The sequence below is a fragment of the Oratosquilla oratoria genome, chromosome 23, assembly GCF_046742065.1.
Source record: "Oratosquilla oratoria isolate Oo_2021 chromosome 23, ASM4674206v1, whole genome shotgun sequence".
Lineage (NCBI taxonomy): Eukaryota > Metazoa > Arthropoda > Malacostraca > Stomatopoda > Squillidae > Oratosquilla > Oratosquilla oratoria.
This window is the reverse complement of record NC_134799.1, coordinates 4929014-4948846: the sequence shown is the minus strand read 5'-3', so window position 1 is coordinate 4948846 and position 19833 is coordinate 4929014. Positions and strand designations below refer to the sequence as shown.

The window sequence follows — 19833 nt, the reverse complement described above, 5'->3', positions numbered from 1 at the left end:
TATTACCTAGTAGAACCAAGCAGCATTATTCGTGCTTCTTTATAGTTTTTGTATGGATATTTCCAGATAATCTTGCAACAGATTACATCATTTCAGCAACAGGAATATGATTTTCAATATGAAGCAGCGGTGTATTGTTTATAAAAGCCAATGTTTTCCTGATTGGTGAATTCAGGGAAAGGTTTGACTGAGTAACTGAATCGTCATATAGATCGTCCTCCCAACACACAACAAAAACTATTTTAGTCATTCTAGAACAAACTTCTAAACTACTGCCACCAAAGCAACTCCCTAATGTGTTGAACTTGGTTACATTATATCTGAGTAGTCACATAACCCTGTTTTTGCTTCCCAATCTTTACTCATGTTTCTTTGTTGTTTTATGTTTGGTTCCAGCTCGGTATGGGAGGTTGGTTCAGAGGGTACTCCCTCAGCTGTCAACCCATTGATTATACCAACAGTCCCCAGTCCGTCCGTGTAAGTGATAGACAACAAACTTAGTGTTAAGTTTTGTTGTCCATTTGATCTTCTCTGGGAAAGGCTATAGGTGCACAGTCTTCAAGTATATATGTGTATTCTTTTTAATGTAACAGGGATGGTGTACCAAAATGGTAAGTATTGGGGAAACAATGAACAGGACCCTCATAGATATAATATGAATACAAGGAAAATTGGAAATGGACTGAAACACGTAAGATAGAAATGTAACATACAAGGGTACTCAAGCCAGATAATAGACATAAGAGAAGGAGTGGAGAAGGTTCACAGATTAGGGAAGATTGAAAGGTAAAGAATTAAAAGGTAGAACAGAATACATACATACATACATATACCAAGGCTTTTTCCCCCTTCCAAGGGAGGTAGCCAAAAAGGGAAAGGCATAAAAACACTCCCACCCATTTCATCCCTAAATACACTCCACACCCCTCCCACCCTTCCTCTCATCTGAGCACCTCCTGGATGACGGGTCATCCCTGCACCTTGCCCACCGCCCTGGGTCAGAAGCAGTGTCGCAAGACACAGTACATCCACAGCAAGGCCGCTTCATTTAATCGGCGACCCCCCCTCTCCGTCCCCCTTTGCATATAAGGCGAGGACGGGGAGAAATCCCTTCGGGCTGCGTCAAAATTTACTCACACATACTACCCCACCCCCCACTTCCCCGCCCATTCCTCCTCATGCAGTCACAACATCATCCATATACAACCATTCTCCACTCACCTCTGTCTTCCGTCCTCTCCCTTCCTTCCTCAACAGACATTCCCCTCTTCCCCAAAGCCCCCTTCACCCCATCCATCCACCTCATCCTAGGACGTCCCCTCATGTTCACTCCCTCCACATCTGCCTTCCATACCTCTTTTACTAGTCTTTCTTCACTCATTCTTTCCATGTGTCCAAACCATCCTAATATTCTTTCATCAACCCTATCTCCCAAATCCTTTTTCACCCCTGTTCTCCTCCTCACCTCCTCATTTCTCACTCTATCTAGCCTAGTAACCCCCACCATACTTCTCGGACACCTCATCTCAAACACATTCAAACTCCTTCTCTCTTCTTCTCTTATGTTCCACGTTTCTGTCCCATACAGAAAAAAATACAAATGTTGAGTTTATATTTAAATAAAGAGCAGAGTAACAATTTCACCCTTCCCATACTTTTGTTGTTCAAGGATAGAATGTAATATAGAGGGAGTTTATATACAAAATGGTATTAGTTTTGTATACTGGATTACATTCTTTACTACATGAATGAAATGAAACAGCAGTATTAGTGCCTTCAAACACTTGTTTCATCAAGGCATAGGAGCACATTAAGAATATCACTGTGAGGCATAAAATTACATACTTTTTCTTTTAAATTCTTGGTTATTCCTAGTTAATTTTGGGACCCACACAGCATGACTGAACAGGGAAACTGAAATTGAGCCATGAACAAAAGACTAACATATCTTCAGGGACAAAGAACATAGTGTATCGTATAACCAGTTTCACAACCTTGTTATTCTTTCACTTGTTAATGACCAAACTTTTCAGCTTTGACTTCTTGTAGTGTAATGTGGTCCAGCCTATGATCAAGATGACAAGTTTTGCTTTATCCATGATATTTTATTATTATATATTTATTTTATTTTATTTTTTACCTTAAAATTAATGACATACTCCCATTTCACACAAGTGAGAGGTATAGTTAGTATACTTTTTTGTGTTGCTTAACTATGTGTCATGACCTATTTATCTAACAAACCCATTTTCCTCCCACTGGGGTATTGACTAAATGATATCATACAGCCAATGTTTTAGGGACTATTTTGGGCCACTCCTAAGGACTGAAGCCACACATTTGTCAGAGTAAATCTCTACGCATAGATGAATGAAGCTATTTTTGTACTACTACTGGCCCTTCTTTATGCTGTTCCCTTGCAACTCTCCTTTACCACTTCTATGACTATACCTCTTCCTGCTCCTTGTGGTAGGACTCTAGGAGATAATAAAGAATTCTACCAATGTTCCCCTTGGATGTTGTAAAAGATGACTTAAGTGGAACAGATAGGACTAGTGATCCTACATGGTCATCCAATGAAAAGTCAAGGCATAAAGGAGTCTGGGAGGAGAAGTATAAGAACTCTAAAAATTGGATCATTAAATGTATATGGCTGTGGTCCAGATGAGAATTAAAGGGAAGAGATTGTCTGTTTGTGAGAAGAAAGATGGACGTGTTAGCATTAACTGGAACCAAGTTGACAGGAGGGGTGATTTTCAGTTTGGGATTATGGTGGGGAGAGTGATGAGAGAGTGAAAGAGGGAAGGAGATACTTTGCTTGCAAGCAGTGAGGCATGAAAATACGTGGTGAAGGGAAGTGTTTTTATTTGGAGATGGATGCAAAAATATTGTATGAAAGGAATTTGGAATTCAAGGGTGGTAGAAAGTAGAAGTCTAAATGTGTTTTAGAAATACAGTTGGGATTGTGAGGATGGATAGTGAGAAATGACGAGGTAAGGAGGAGAGCATGGCTTGAAAGGGAGCTTGTAGATAGGACTGATGAAAGAATACAGAAATGATTTAGGCACATGGAAAGGAGTGAGAAAAGACTAGCAAAAAGGGTGTGGAAGGCAAAGGTGGATGGAGTGAACTTGAGGGGATGACTGAGGATGAGATGGATGGTTGGGTGAAGGGAATCTTGAGTAAAAGGGTAATATCTTTTGAACAGGGAATGGAGAAGGTAAATATAGGTGTAAGTGGTCTGTAAATTGATTTGCTACTAAGGGATTTTTGTTTTTTCTGTTTTCACATGAGGGGATGAAGAGGGAGAGTTCATGTAAATGAAGTAGTTAGTCCCTATTTTGGTTGTACTGTGCCTTGCTGCATTGCTTCTGGCCAGGGCATTGGGCAGGAGACAGTGATGACCTTTCATCCACAATGAGCCAAGATAGAAAAAGAAAACGATTTGGTATTGGATGGGAGTACAGATGGGTGATTGGAGTAGGTGAAGCCTTGGCTGAGTACCTCCATTGTAAAAGGGAAGAAGCCTTTTGGTATACAGATAGACTCTCATGCCAACATTCTCCCAGCACAGGTTGTTGTTGTTGTTGTCGTTCCCTAGACTGTCTGTCCAAGCAGTCCCGTCTCCCCAAGGAAGGCCACAGCCGAAACTGGGTTTTCCCACAAATCCTTTATAGAGTGTATGTTGTGTTGTTTGCGTGCATGATTGTGTATAATGCAGTCTTCCATTATGTGTTGTATGGTATGGGGTGAAGTGATGCATCCTGGGCAGCTGTTCACAACACGGTCGTCCAGCCTCTTCTGGTAGCTTAGAAGTGCTGGGTGGTGACCGCATCGCAGTCTGGCCAAGTGGACTCTGTCCTTTCGTGGGAGAGAGGATTCAGAAGGGTGGATATCAGGGGGTCTGGCATGCAGCAGTGTGTTGTCTTTCAGTGTGTTAATGGAGCGGTGAGTGATATGATTATGAATATGTTTCCGGAGGCTGGTATTTGGTGGTTGTGGAGGAAGAGAAGAGAGTATCTGTGCGTAATAAAGGTCTTTGGGTGTAGTTTTAATGTTTCTTGGTGTGTGTGGGTGTTCTGCTATGTAGTGTAGCGGGTGTGATGTGTTTGTGGTGGCTGCAGCAAGTGTTTGTGTGCCTCTCATGTCGAGGTGGTCCTTGACTTTGAGGACTTTTGTTTCATGGTGTAAATGGTCTGTAGGTGATGTATTTGTGCAGCCTGTAATTGTTTTTAGGGCTTTGTTTTGTATGATTTGAAGGGTGTTGTGGTGTGTCTCACTGAGATTAGGAGCCCATGCAGGACTCGCATAATTCATCACTGAGCGTATGCATTGTTTGTATATTGTTATATTAGTTTCTTTGTTTTGTCCAAATGTTGTTCCAGTGATTGACTTAAGTGCGTTAAGTCTAGGTGTGCATTTGTTTTTTATGTTTGTGAGGTGTTGTTTGAAAGACATGGATGTATCGTATGTTACACCAAGAATTTTCGGTGTGTTTGTGTGTGGTATTAGAGTGTTGTTGATGTAGAGATGAGGTATGTATTTGTGTTCTTTTGTCCAGTTGGTGAGAAGTGTTGCTGTAGATTTGGTTGGAGCTATTTTGAGTCTGTTTGTGATGAACCATGTGTTGAGTGTGTCAAGGTAAGGCTGGATTATTTCTGCAGCTTTGTCTGTGTTACGATGTGTGCATGTGATTGTTATGTCGTCTGCGTAGGAAGAGATTTGTATTTCTGAGGTGTCTGGTGTGGGTAAGTCATGCAGGTATAGATTAAATAATGTGGGGGATAGAACTGAGCCCTATGGTACTCCGTTCTTAATGTTTCTTATGTGCGATGATTGGCCATTATATGACACATGAGCATTCCTGCCTGCCAGATAATTGGCCAGCCATCTTTTGGTGTTATTGTGCATGTCTGTGTTATATATTTTATTTGTTAGGTTGTGGCGGGGGATAGCATCAAAAGCTTTACTAATGTCCAATGTTATAAGAAGTGTTCTGTGGTGGGGCCTATCTGAATTGATGCCATCTAAAATTCTTTGTGTGAGGTTTGTCAGAAGAGTGTTTGTGGAGTGTAGTGGCCTAAAACCGTGTTGTGAGTCAGCAAGGGGAATATATGGTGTGACAAGTTTAAGTATTAGGCATTCAATGACTTTAGAGGGGGTGCAGAGAAGTGTGATTGGGCGGTGCGATGTTGGGATTGTTGGGTCTTTGTTCGGTTTTGGAATGGTGATTATTTTACCATGCTTCCAGATGTCAGGTATAGTGTTGTGTGAATAGCTGTAGTTTGCAATGTTTGTGAGTGCGTGTATACCTTGTGGTCCAATGTCCTGGAGCTGCAATGTCTACGTCGTGGGACCACCCCCCAACCCCAAGAGTTGGGGGCCAATCAGCAGCAACCACCCCTGGCCATCAGCTCTACGCAGATGGCACCGATCCCCAAGGAGGAGCTACGCCTACCTGGGGGAGTACCCAGCACAGGTTCCTGTTGTTCCTGTACGTGTGTAATGAAGAACTAACATACTTGTCTTTCAGTGTTTGACAGTGACAGTCAGTGCAACAGACCTGCTGTGCTGCATGTTTGGGAAGGGAAGGATGACTACAACTGTGAATGACCTGTTCTTCATGCAGATACACTAATGGCAAGGGATCCATAAACATAATGTGAACACTGAGTTTCTTGTAAGCCTATCAACAAACATGTAATGATGAAATTGTTTCTTCAGATCTCTCTATATTCATAACTGACAGGTGGTTTATATGTAAATTAAATTATTTGTGTGTGAATGAGTACACATTCACCTAAACCACCAAGACCTTCCATCGTTGACTGCCATCCTACCTCAGCAACCAGTCCCCGGAGACTGTGTGTGACAATGACAAATCTTGAGACAAATCTCCAGGACTTATTGTTTTGATTGCAGTTTGGCATGGGTGGATGGTTCCGCGGGTATTCATACCGATGCCAACCCGTCGACTACTCAAACAATAGCATTGCCACACGGGTAAGAACAAATACCAAACCCTCGCCTTCCCACCCACTTCTTCCTACCCTTCCTCTGTCACTTCCTGTCTTTCCTCTCTATAAACTTATGACAATATTCCTTAACAGTAACAAAATCACTTGGTGTTGTATCACAAAAACTAAAGTATTTATGTATATGTATACATATACTTTATTTCCACCTTGTAGTTGCAAAGCATGTTAGCCAAGCATGGGTGAAAAAGATACTTGCCTTTCTTGCTTCTTCCAGTTAAATTGTATGAAAATTGCACCATATTTTTCCCCCCTGCAATATTTGCCAGTTCTTTCTCAGTGCACTCGCTCTTCTTTCAAGTCACTATCATCCAAGAACATCTTCATTTATATAACATCCTGACTGTTGAGATAGATAGATGGGGGGACCATTACTGGAAAGATGGCACTGCCCAGGAATCAAACCTGGAACCTCCCACTTGCCCGGTAACCAATAACACTACAAGTCACCTCCAGTGACCACACACACCGACCATAACCTTTTATGGTTTTTCATTCATCCCATCCACCCATCATCTCTTTGGTCTATCCCTTACTTGCTCCCAGCACCACCAATACTCTTTTGTTCTCCTAACATGACCAGACCCCCCCACAGGTTGGTCTCTTCTCATAATACCTTATAAAGGGGGTGGCCACTTCAAGTGGCCACCCCACCTTATACACATCAACCCATCTGACCCCCCTCCCATCTTGGCACCTCATGGATGAATGGTGTAATTGGGATCCATACACCTCATGAATTTCATCTATACCATATTCTATTTATGAAGTCTAACATTCCATGCCTTTTATATTTCATAATTCCATACATAGGCCTGAAACATTTTGTTTTCACTGCCCCATACAAGTTTTCTGTAGCAACCCTTACTCTCATAAGATAGCATAATTACTGTTTCATACATGACTTCATTGTTTTCACTGACATTTTATTTCCCCATTACTCTCTGGGCACCTCCTACCTTACTCCCTTATTTTCTACTTGAACAAAATTTGCACCCATTATAAGAGCTCCTCTGTCTCTTTAATTTTTCCCCCCCTTGTCATGTACGGTTTCTCCTCTCCTATCTATTGTCACACACCATCCTCCCAATCCACAGAACATGGGTACAAGTTTCCTTTTCTCACATGCTTACTCATGGCCTGTTTTAGTGAATATCTGAAATGCACAACCCTTTTCTTTATAAGAACTACACCATCCCTCTCATATAATCTGGGACCCTAGATGGCTCTGTGTTAATATGCTCACCTTGCATGTGAGAGGCTGGAGTTCAAATTCTATGGTGGACACAAAAATGGGTGTTGGTAGTGCAAACACACGTGTGCACCCTGTCCGATGCACCTGATGCCTTCAGACAATGTGTGCAGATACATATAAATCCAGTCCCAACACCTCCCTAATACAAGTTCACATTATTCTTGCAATGAAAGCAGGCCACATGTGTCTGGCAGAATAGGACCCCCCAACCCTGGGTTTCCTACCAAGGTGGGGACTGTCCACGTTAGTGTAACAAGCTGCATTATACTAATTTTATAAGCTCTGTATTATGATTCTGCCTGGATCTTACCTGGATATGTAAAAAGATACTACTTTGACATACTATTTTTCTCCTGGCTTACTTTATACAACCTTACTAACCACCTAATCTACTGTTTTTAATAATTTCCATATTCACATCATTCAGTTTCACTTCTTTTCCATTTATCACCTTTACCACTACATTACTAATTTGTACCCATTTAACTCTGTTCATTTCACCTCTCTCCAATGTTGATATTTCAACTTGTCTATCCTCACACACACAATAATTCTTTGATGTACACAGTTCTACAGCTTTGACTTCCAAATCTGCCTTCCATTCCTGTCTTCAACATCTCTTTACATCTTTTTCAGCTTTCTCACCTCGTTCAATGGTTTCCAACTAAATTTCTTGTATATTGGTGAAATAATTAGTCACAAAGCTTAACAATAGATCAAATGCAGAAAATAATTAACACAAAAACAAGCAAAGCCAGTAGGAGATATTGCTGAGTATTACACGCATCTGTCCAACTGAATCTCAAAATTTGACATGTGATATATGCTATTGTCTCTACAAGAAGTTTATTCCATTCATTGTCTACACATTTGAGAAAATATTCTACTTCTGGGTTAAATCTATATGCTGACAAATTAAGGCCATTGTTTATCTGCTATGAAAGTGTTTTGATTTTCTAGTCCATCTTATTTTGCACATGGATAAACCTGCCCATATGTTCAGTCAATCCACTACCCCAGGTCTCTTGCAATGGCATCTTCCTTAGCCCACTTGTTCCTCAAGGAACTGTCTCAATAGGGTGAGAGCAAGGCAGTGTAGGATGATGTGCTCGGTGACTACTGTGTGGTGATTGCATTTGGAGCATGTTCTTTACCATTTGTGTAGGACCTAATGTCACCCATTACATTCTGGCATTGTTATTCCTCACATCCACCATTGATTAACATGTCATTGTATGCCCCTGATGGAGTCGCCACACAGAGGATGGAATGCATCATCTTACATTGCCCAACACTTGCACATTAATAAATTTCTTCACTTGTGTGTGATCTAAGGGCCATTCTAGTAGCTGTGGCCAGAAACCTTTGGGTAATGGGTCCCCTATATGAACACCAAGGCTACAAATTGCCTGTTTGAGCAGACTCAGGGCGCTGTACAATATTTCAAAGATTTAAAAGGAATTAATCATATTGAGAGTTGGAAAAAGATTTTTAAACAAGATCATAGGCTTGTATTACTAGGTCCTAGTTGTTATTAAGAAATTAATAGAAATAATTTGGACAAATGTGTAGTTGGTGAATAGACCAAACCTTAAACAGAAATTGTTGTATACAAAATATTTGATATTTTAATATTCAGTCAAATAACTCTTAATATTCTTTTCTTTTCCCTTATCTTTTCTGTCTCTCCACTGGTTGTTAACTGCACCCAGCCTCTGTATGAACCGAATGATCTACTATTGGCATGTTTCCCATTCAAAATTGTTGTAATTCTAGATTGCATGGAAAAAGCCCCATAGAATATTATGTAGAGTTTGAGACCAACAGCAGGTATCTGTAAGTTGTGGTGCTGAGAGACAAACATTGGAGATAATAGTCTACCTGCTGACCATCTTCAAAACCTGTTAGCAGGATCTCTCAACTTGAACTGTATTTCCTACACCTATGTATGAAGAGTAAACAAGTAACTGCTGCCCACTCCTTGCACTATAAGTTGCATAGATATATCCTTCATTAATACAACCAAGACTACAGTTCAAAATTTCTTCTCGAGATATATGGGAGGGCCTGTTGTCAGTCTCTGGTTCTATGGGTTTCCACATGGTGAAGCTCAGGCTACTTCTGTCATCACTCTGCTGTGGGAAGAGCCTAACCCCTCCTGAAAATGAGTAGTATTTTGTAATTTGCCTTCCCTAACCCGTTGGCTAAGAAGGGGCGCCATGAAGCTGAACAGAACAGCCAGGATAAAAGGATAAGTAAAGAAAAAGTTTGTGGTACATTTAACTTTTGTTACTGAGGTTTGTGACAACAATGAGTAAAAGAGCCTGGTGATGAAGAGTGGATAAGTATTTCCTCATACAGAAAGGGTCAGTGTGTGATAGCATCCTACAAACTATTGTTTGTTTTAGTATAGGTCACTGTCTTGTCTGCATGTCTGCTTTAGCATGTGTGCATGTATGCATAACTGCCTAACAATAGTTTCTTAGTCTATGTGTCTGTGTTAGGTGTAGTGTCATATGTTTGTAATATATATATATATTATATATATATAATTTCTATGACGTGATTTATATTTTAGACCAAAAGTTCCCCATCATCCCCTTTCACAATTACCAACACATTTGCTAATTCTTCTAGCTTTTGTACATGTATCGGGTATATACCAAGCTTCCTGTAACCCTGCTTCTTTACATTTCCAAATGCAATTAAAAAATTGCTTGAACATGAACATGCACCTACCTGCCTTGTTCTCCTATCCACACCCCAACCCTTCGTATGATATCTAGACAAGGTACTGATATATTTTTTATTTCTTGCTGGATCTGCAGATGATGCATGCCTCATGGTGGTACTACTTCTCCAAATTCACTGAGTTCTTTGACACAGTAAGTATTAATTTTTTTATTTGTATATATTATTTTGTCAGTAGACCCATGGAGTTGGAATATTTTAGCTTGAAATTTTTGTTTAACCCTTGTATGTAGAACTTTTCTTATTAGGGATTGATAAAAGTGTGGAGAAATATTATATTAAAGTAACTCGGTCTTTGCTAAACCTCTTCATATAAAGATTTCTCCCTCTCCTCCTCTGGGAAGACCCAGGAGGGTAAAGTGGAGTGGGGGAAGAGAGAGAGAGATAGAGCCTTTCAAATTCTTCCCTCTCTTTGGGGATGTTATTGTGGAATAATGGTTCTCATAATTTTGTTTGTTTTTGGCAGATTTTCTTTGTGATGAGGAAGAAGTTCGAGCACGTTTCCACTCTGCATGTGATCCACCATGGGTGCATGCCTATCAGTGTCTGGATTGGAGTCAAATTCACACCAGGTAATGTGTGACAAAATTCTGTATATATGCATGGAAAGCTGTATTTTTATATATCTCAAATGCTTGCACTTTTTTTTTATTTCATCATTTTCCTTTTCTATTATATTTAGTCTTTCTTCGTCTGTTTCATCAACTAGACTTGGAACCATTTTAGTTGCTGCTTTCTGGATTCTCCAATTTATGTCTCTCCTCCTCCTCCTCCTCCTCCTCCTCTTCCTCCTCTTCCTCCTCTCTACCCTTGGGAACCACAGCATACCCTGAGGTATATCAGGTTTTTGACAAGTTTCATCATATACTCTTCCATGTGGTGTGCCACTTTTATGTTCATCAGCAATTCATATATCCTGTAATATTGACATGTTTTTCCAGTGACAATCAATTTTCTACACTTTTCTCTCTCTCATTGTTTTATAACAACTTAATTCCCAATTTGTATGTAAATTATTTTCTCTTTATTTATTTTTTCTTTATTTTATTTTGTATTTATTTATTTACTTTTTTTTTCCACCCATTTCCAATACTTGGAAATTATTACTAGAAATTATTTTTCAATTTCTGGCTCCATTTGTATATATCCTAGATCTTCATGCAATCTCTTGCATTCTCATCCTTAATTGATATCATAATCTTGGCATCCATTATGTATTTATATACCCTCATAAGGTAGGTAGCCAGCTGAGCCATACACCCACCCTCCACCCATCCAACACTCGTTTGTTAACCGTGTAAAATAAATTTACCTCCTTGTGGATAAAGGGCCATCTATACCCAACCTAGCCTGGGTCAGAAGCAATGTAGCAAAACAGCACAATCAAATCGGGGCTCCACAGCTATACCACACACAAATACTCTCTTCTCTTCCTCCGCAACCACCAGATACCTGCCTCCAGAAGCATATCCATAATCATATCACTCACTGCTCTATCAATAAACTGAAAGACAACACGTTGCTGCATACCTGACCCCCTGATATCCATCCCTCTGAATCCTCTCTTCCCCCAAGAGGAGTCCACCTAGCCAAGCTTTGATTTGCCCACCATCCAGGCCTTTTAGGTTACCAGAAGGGGCTGGATGACTGCATTGCAGATAACTATCCAGGATGTAACACTTCACCCTAAACTAAATAACACATTGTAGAAAACTGTATTATACACAATTGTTCATGCCAACAACACAACATACACTGTATAAGGGATTTGTGGGAAAACTGTTCCAACCATGGTGTTCCTAAGGGAGACAGGTCCACTGCCAGACAGGCTAGGGAATAACAACAACAGGTTAAGTTGGTTTACCCTCACTGTTTCATTGATGTGGTGACCCACTTAACTGGTTCCCTCACCAGTAAATAGAGGAGACAAGGATAAATCCATTCAGGATCCATCAGTTTATTATCCATTTGCAACCATTCCCCACACACACACATCTCCTGCCCTCTCCTTCCCCTGCTCAACAGTGTTCCTCTTTAACCCAAGACTTCCTTCACCAGCATTCAGAAATGGCACTACTCTTAAGAATAGGACAGTCTTGTCTCACACAAGGCCACCTTCTGACACAGCTCTCCCACCTGCAAAGGTGGAGCCTCCTCATAAGTCACTACATACACCACTGGAATGCCCTGATTTACACAATTCTCCACAACAACCACCTACTCTTCCATCTGCCCTGTCAAACAAGTCATACTACACCAAATTTTGGGTGATAAAACACCAATACCTCAATGATCCATCCACAACTTCCTACAAAAAAAAGGGACTCCTAACCAAATTTTGATGCCCAACCAAACAATCTTTGACACAGGTCACCAACATTTCCACAACCAAAGAAAACTATGCCTCCATATAGGCCCACCCTTGACAAACTAGACCAATGTATGAAACCTAATGTACATTGGAGATGCAATATTGTCTACAAGGATAGAAGTACTGGTAAACAGTTGACCATAATAACAATAATAACACTGATAATTCACTACTGTCCTTGTTAATCTATTCTTCAGGAAGTCCTCTCGTGTGTTCCAATTTTTATATTACATACATACATACATATACCAAGGCTTTTTCCCCCTTCCAAGGGAGGTAGCCAAAGAGGGAAAGGCATAAAAACACTCCCACCCATTTCATCCCCAAATACACTCCACACCCCTCCCACCCTCCCTCTCATCTGAGCACCTCCTGGATGACGGGTCATCCCTGCACCCTGCCCACCGCCCTGGGTCAGAAGCAGTGTCGCAAGACACAGCACATCCACAGCAAGGCCGCTTCATTTAATTGGCGACCCCCCCTCTCCGTCCCCCCTTGCATATAAGGAGAGGACGGGGAGAAATCCCTTCGGGCTGCGTCAAAATTTACTCGCACATACTACCCCACCCCCCCGCCCATTCCTCCTCATGCAATCACAACATCATCTATATACAACCATTCTCCACTCACCTCTGTCTTCCGTCCTCTCCCTTCCTTCCTCAACAGACATTCCCCTCTTCCCCAAAGCCCCCTTCACCCCATCCATCCACCTCATCCTAGGACGTCCCCTCATGTTCACTCCCTCCACATCTGCCTTCCATACCTCTTTTACTAGTCTTTCTTCACTCATTCTTTCCATGTGTCCAAACCATCCTAATATTCTTTCATCAACCCTATCACCCAAATCCTTTTTACCCCTGTTCTCCTCCTCACCTCCTCATTTCTCACTCTATCCAGCCTAGTAACCCCCACCATACTTCTCGGACACCTCATCTCAAACACATTCAAACTCCTTCTCTCTTCTTCTCGTTTTATGTTCCACGTTTCTGCCCCATACAGTGCTGTTGGCACAATCACTCCTTCATACAGTCTCCTCTTCGCATCCATTCCCAAATGTCTATTCCTCATTACACTCTTTAATCCACCAAGGCATTTACTCGCTTCTCTCAATCTACATTCTACCTCCACCTTCACTCCACCTTTTCCTGCTACACTTGCACCCAAGTATCTAAAACTATCCACTTCCTCCAGTCACTCTCCCTTAATGTTCACTTCCAGTCTACTGCCACTTTCACCCCTTGTACATCTCATCACCTTACTTTTACCCACATTCATCTTTAGCTTTCTTCTATCACATACTCTCCCAAACTCTGCCACCAGCTTCCTCAATCCCTCCTCTGACCCTGCCACAAGCGCAGTGTCGTCCGCAAACAACAGCTGGCTCACCTCCCACTTTTCTCCATTTTCTTTAACCATCTCCAATCCCTGACCCACTACCCTAGCATTCACCTCTCGCACCACCCCATCCATGTATAAGTTGAACAGCCAGGGCGACATAACGCATCCTTGACGAAGTCCCACCTTTACTTCAAACCACTCACTCTCTCCATTTCTAATCCTGACACAAGCTCTACTACTCTCATAAAAACTCTTGACAGCTCCCAAAAGCTTTCCTCCTATCCCATAAATCTGCATAACCTCCCACAGTGCCTTTCTGTCTACCCTATCATAAGCCTTTTCCAGATCCATAAAAGCCCAAAAAACATCCTTCCCCTTTCCTATAGCTTTCTCACATATGTCTTACCACAAAGATCTGATCTACACAACCTCTACCTGTCCTAAATCCACACTGTTCCTCACCAATTACTCCTTCTGTTCCTCTCCTAATCCTCTCAATTAAGATCCTCCCATAAGCCTTCCCTACAACACTTAACAGGCTAATCCCTCTGAAACTACTACATTCACACTTGTCCCCTTTTCCCTTGTAAAGAGGAACTATACAGGCACTCCTCCAGTCCTCCGGTACTCTACCCTCTCTCCAGCAAACATTAAATTTTTATATTACTCTTTAGCAAAAATCTTGCTCCAGATCCAGGTATCATATAACCGTATTCACCTTCAAAGTGCAACATGTATCTAAAATTGGATCCTGTGTTACAGGTGGTCATAGCACTTTCTTTGGGCTGCTCAACACTTTTGTCCATATCGTCATGTACACGTACTATCTACTGTCTGCTCTTGGTGACCGTTACCGCCGCTTCCTGTGGTGGAAGAAGTACCTTACTGCCCTCCAGATGATCCAGTTTGTTGCCATCTTCTGCCATGCATTCCAGGTGTGTTATTACTTGCATACTTCTGTGCATATATATACCTTTTTATTGTATGTTTATATATTTTTCATATACATATGTTTATATTTGCTTTGGAAAAAAAAGTGACACTATTATCAACTCACCACTTAGTTTAGCTTGACTTTATTTGTAAATATCAATCAATCCATTGCTCCTGGTTTATCTAGGAGAAGACCTTCATCCTTCAAGCAACTGACAATAGTTTATGGGTGGATCCACAAGTCACTCGGGGAAGATATATTGTTGCTTTCTAGTAATTGTTAGTGTGGGTCATTGTAGTTGAGGTGTCCTCTGCACAGTGGTTATATCTGGGGCAGTTTGAATCTGTGGCCAGGTCTTTTATGCACTTTTTTTGTTAAAACGAATTTAGTTTTTGGTTAAAACAAATTTAATTTTTGGTTAAAACAAATTTAGTTTTTGGTTGAAACAAATTTAGTTTTTGGTTGAAACTAAATTTAGTTTTTGGTTGAAACTAAATTTAGTTTTTGGTTGAAACTAGATTTAGTTTTTGGTTGAAACTAAATTTAGTTTTTGGTTGAAACTAATTTTTTTTTTTTTTTTTTTTTAACTGTCAAATTAATAGAAAAATTAAAGATATTGCTGCATAAAACTATCTGGCAACAACTTGGATATAAAGTTAATTTGCTAATTCAGAGGGCATAAGATTGGATGGGTGAAAGGCTATTTAGCACCATCCCAGCCTTTCCATATGTTTTCTTTTTGTTCTTAGAGATTCTATGACATTCGAAGGGTGGGGAGAAGGACAAACTGGGACACAAACATAGAAGATACATGCACATGCAGGGAATGCATACGAGAAACGATTTTCCCTCAAAACTGGCAAGGGAGCACCTAAGTTGACCAGGTAGATTTGAGTTTATGATGCAGATAATTAATCCTTTTGATTTCTTCTGCCAGCTGGTCTTCATTGAGTGCAACTACCCGCGTGCTTTCATGTGGTGGATTGGTGGCCATGCAGTTCTCTTCTTCTTCCTGTTCTCCGATTTCTACAAGCAGGCCTACGTCAACAAGAGAAAGGTAAGAAAGGAGACATGCATAGACAAGAGTTTGGTAAGGATTAAGCTCTTCCCAGAATTAAGAAACAAGTGGAAATATGCTGTATTAAATTTCATGCAATTATAGGAAGCCACTTCCCTATATCTCATATTACCCACAGTTTTACATTTGATTATCAAATTGTAATATTATATGCCTAAGTTTATTTGGAGGAGAGTTTAAAGGGTTTAGAGATTAATAGCAGGAGGAAACTGAGAACTTGGTATTTTAATTCACATGCATCAGGGAATGAAGGATATGTAGGTGAATTATAGAGTTGTGTTATGATGATAGGAGATACAGTTGCTAATTTGAGTTGATTTATCTGCATCAATGAATTAGATTATGGAAATATATTTGATTTGGTTTGAACTGTATACTGATGAGGCTTGCTGGGATTGAAACTGGTCAGCCTATTGTAGGCATGGTAACTGCATACCTGAGAATGGTCTTAGGAATATGTATTACTGTTGTAGTAGGTAATGCTGAAATATTATCAGAACAGTTTTATACTGTTTATGTCCTAGGATGAGATGGATGGATGGGGTGAAGGGGGCTTTGGGGAAGAGGGGAAGGACGGGAGAGGACAGAAGACGGGTGTATGGAGAATGGTTGTATATGGAAAATGTTGTGATGCATGAGGTGGAATGGACGGGGGAATGGGGGGTGAGGTAGTGTGTGTGAGCAAAAATTTTGATGCAGCCCGAAGGGATTTCTCCCCGTCCTCTCCTTTATATGGGGGGACGGAGAGGGGGGGGTCGCCGATTTAATGAAGCGGCCTTGTTGTGGATGTGCTGCGTCTTGCGACACTGCTTCTGACCCAGGGCAGTGGACAGGGTGCAGGGATGACCCGTCATCTAGGAGGTGCTAAGATGAGAGGGAGTGTGGAGTGTTTTCAGGGATGGAATGGGTGGGAATGATTTTATGCCTTGTCCTTTTTGGCTACCTCCTTTGTAAGGGGGAAAAAGCCTTGGTATATGTATGTATGTATTACATAGTAAATTATTACAACATTGTGACATATCTTTCAGTCTGCAAAGAATAACATTGCTGCCAAGATGTCTAATGGTGCTCTGAAGAATGGTGCTGCCAATGGATTTGCAAATGGCCATGCTGGCAAGTACAGTAATGGCCATGCCAACGGCCATGCCAATGGTCATGCTAACGGACACGCCAACGGACACGCCAATGGACATGCCAACAGTGTTGCACACATCGGAACCAAGACCAGACAAGTTGACAGCGATGTCATCGAATTCTCGGGCAGCTCTGCAGGCAACACAAGATCACGTTTTCAAGATAAACTAGATTGAAAGCTGGAAAGAGAACAGCAATATATGAAAGCCTTCCTCAAAGTGTCTGAGACGTTTTGAACCATTTCTTTTAGGTGCACCTGAACGTACTTTAGTGGTTGCTCACTTGTGATGTGTTTAACCTTGATCATTTATGTTTAAGGTCTCTTGGATTTGATGCAGGTGGAATGTACCTCAATGCCTCCTTTTTTAATACACTGTAATATAGCTTTGTAATTACAGTAGCAGTGAAACTGGGTGATCCATTTTTTCCTGTAGATTTATATACAAAATACTACACAAGACTCGGATAATCAAGTTGTGCACTGATTGTTTGGGTTGTGACAAATAAAAGTGACCCTATGGAACCCTTTGTGTTTAAGACTATTGTGGAGTGTTTCTCAGCATATTGGGCTGGGATTGGGAGAGTGGTAGCATGGTAAGAGTGAAAGGTATTTCATTATTTCTTTTATTTATTTTGCTCATTCAGAGGAAAACTGATGTCACTGTGATGATTGGAAAGGAAAATGAGCAGTTACATTAATGTACTGTAGGTAAGTAGGTTATGCGGAAAAGCTCTCACATAGCTGTCTAGAAGGTATTTGGGTCCACTGTAAATGTAAATAAAATATCCTTTTTGGAATAAAATGCACATAGAAATTACTTCAGCTTTTTATTTTTGTCATGTTGACATACTGTACATTAGAACAGATCTTGAATGGGCTAACAGAAATTAAAAAAATAGCTTGCCAGCAGACAGAAAAAGTAGAGTAGCTACAGAAGCTTTATAAAAGATATGGGAGGCAAAGGCAAGTTCAGGGAATTGTGGAATGGGTTGTATGGTACCAACGTGAAGATTTGATCACAGAAAATGAATGCTCCATGCCATGTGAACTGGTAAAAGTTTAAAGTATTTCTGATAAGGAATACCAAAAAAATTTTTGTAAGTATTGATGCAGAGAACAAAAGTAGGCAGAAATGGGATGACAAGAAGGGACCTAAAGGAATAATGAAAAGGATTCTTTGGGTATATCTTCTATGAGACCTGTCGTGGCCACAGGAAACCAGCCAGTCACTTATTCAACTTGTAAGTCTCAACAGAGATTTTGTGGAGTTCTCATACAGTGTGATGGACAAGTGTTCTTTCTCTATGTGGTGCTTGCATTTATGTGTTGCCAAGACTTGTAGGAAAAGTATGAGAGGTGTCATGGGGGTTGCAGGGTTGGGTGGAGTGAGAGGAGTGGGGGAGAAAGGGTTGGTGGGAGAATGTTGGGATGGTTTGGACACTTGGAAGGAGTGAGTAGGGGGCTACTGGTGGAAGAGGTGTGGAAGGTGGAGAGGGACAGCCATGGATGGATGGGGTGAAGGGGGCATTGAGTGGGAAGGGGTGTCGATCTGTTGAGGGAGGGATGGGGATGGGTGGAGAATGGCTGTGTGTGGATGATGCTGTGAAGCATGGGGCATGGGGTTAGGAAGTGGTTATATGTGAATGATTAGGCAGCGTTCGGCAATTAAATGAAGCAGCCTTGCTGTGGATGTGACCCAGGGTGATAGGAGAGATGCAAGGATAACTCGTCATCCATGAGGAGCCGAGATGAGAGGGAATGAGGGAGGGAGGGGTGGTGCATGGGAGTGGAATTACACCTATTTATTTTAACTTCCTTCCTGGTAAGGGGGGAAAAGCCCTTGGTATATGTATGCCAGGCCAATTTTCTGTCAATACTGTTTCAATGTAAATTATCTAAATGTAGTGTGCAAGTGCATTTCTTGCTTGTCTTTGGAATTATTTCTCTGCTGGAATGATTTCTGGGTGAAGTAGAGAATTTGGCAGTCTATTAGGGAGTATTTTTGCAATGTTTGACTAAAGGAAAAATGAGCAGTCAAAATGGTTATGTATCAAATAGGAAATGCTGAAATATGAAAAGTGTATGGGATGAAGAGAACAGGAGGGAACAAAAAAGGCAGTAAATGGTGGGATTAAGTGGTGAAATTGGTAGTGGAGGCAAAGATGTGAGCATATGAGAAATGGTTGTAAAGAAAAAAGGTGGGGGTGAAGGAAGCACGAGATCAATCAGCCTTTATCCCTGTTCTCCCTTCAGAAGTCCCAGGGGAGCATGAGAGGTTTAGAATAATAAAACAATGAATCGGTTGACCCAAGGCTCTCTTATAGGAAACCGACAGCTACCAGGTAATTCACAACAACCACCAGTTGTGTCTGGGGAAGTTTATGTAACCAGACCTATTTTGTGCTGGTACAGCTTAAGTAGACCTGAATGCAAGGATACTAGCATGATTCTTGTTTATCTTGGAAGATCTTTTTCTGTGGGGCTGATGTCAGTGGGTGTTTCATGTTACAGGCAGTATGGTGATCTGTCTTGCAGAGTTTTTGTGGTCTTATTGTGAATGTATTGTGTGGTACAGGTGGTAGACTGTTGTATATTATTACAAGTAGTGTGCTGGTGGACTGGCACTGAATCCATGTTGGCTTGTGGGAGTGGGTAGGTTAGTTATGATTCAATATGGTGATTATGTACGAGTACGTCCTTGGGTTACTCCAACTGTTTCTTGGGTAGGGTTGGGTTCAATTTTGAGTTCTTAATGTTTTTAAAAAAAATTCCCCCATCTGTTTTAATTGTATACATTTTCCCATTTAACTTCTTGTTTATTAGTTCTGTCATGGCTGTTTAATTGTTATAGTAGTTCTTTTTCTTGTGTTAGATATTGTCTACGTTTTAGTTTATTTTTCTTTTCTTTGAGGCTGGCTGCCTGTGTGTAGGTGGGG

The 19833-nt window shown here is 41.0% G+C and overlaps 1 protein-coding gene across 3 annotated transcripts in view; it reads left to right on the top strand.

Annotated features, from left to right (window-relative positions):
* LOC143037907 (very long chain fatty acid elongase AAEL008004-like) overlaps positions 1-17714 on the top strand; it is a 118956-nt gene extending 101242 nt beyond the window's left edge. Inside the window, exons 5-11 of one of the 3 annotated variants that reach the window (XM_076206562.1) lie at positions 397-477; positions 5923-6003; positions 10119-10175; positions 10508-10613; positions 14513-14685; positions 15622-15741; positions 16791-17714. In XM_076206562.1, coding sequence (XP_076062677.1) covers positions 397-477; positions 5923-6003; positions 10119-10175; positions 10508-10613; positions 14513-14685; positions 15622-15741; positions 16791-17072 — 900 coding nt within the window. In that variant the 3' untranslated portion in view covers positions 17073-17714. The remainder of the gene's footprint in view (positions 1-396; positions 478-5922; positions 6004-10118; positions 10176-10507; positions 10614-14512; positions 14686-15621; positions 15742-16790) is intronic. The other 2 variants (XM_076206563.1, XM_076206564.1) reach the window with 2 other exon arrangements.
* Positions 17715-19833: the final 2119 nt, after the last annotated feature.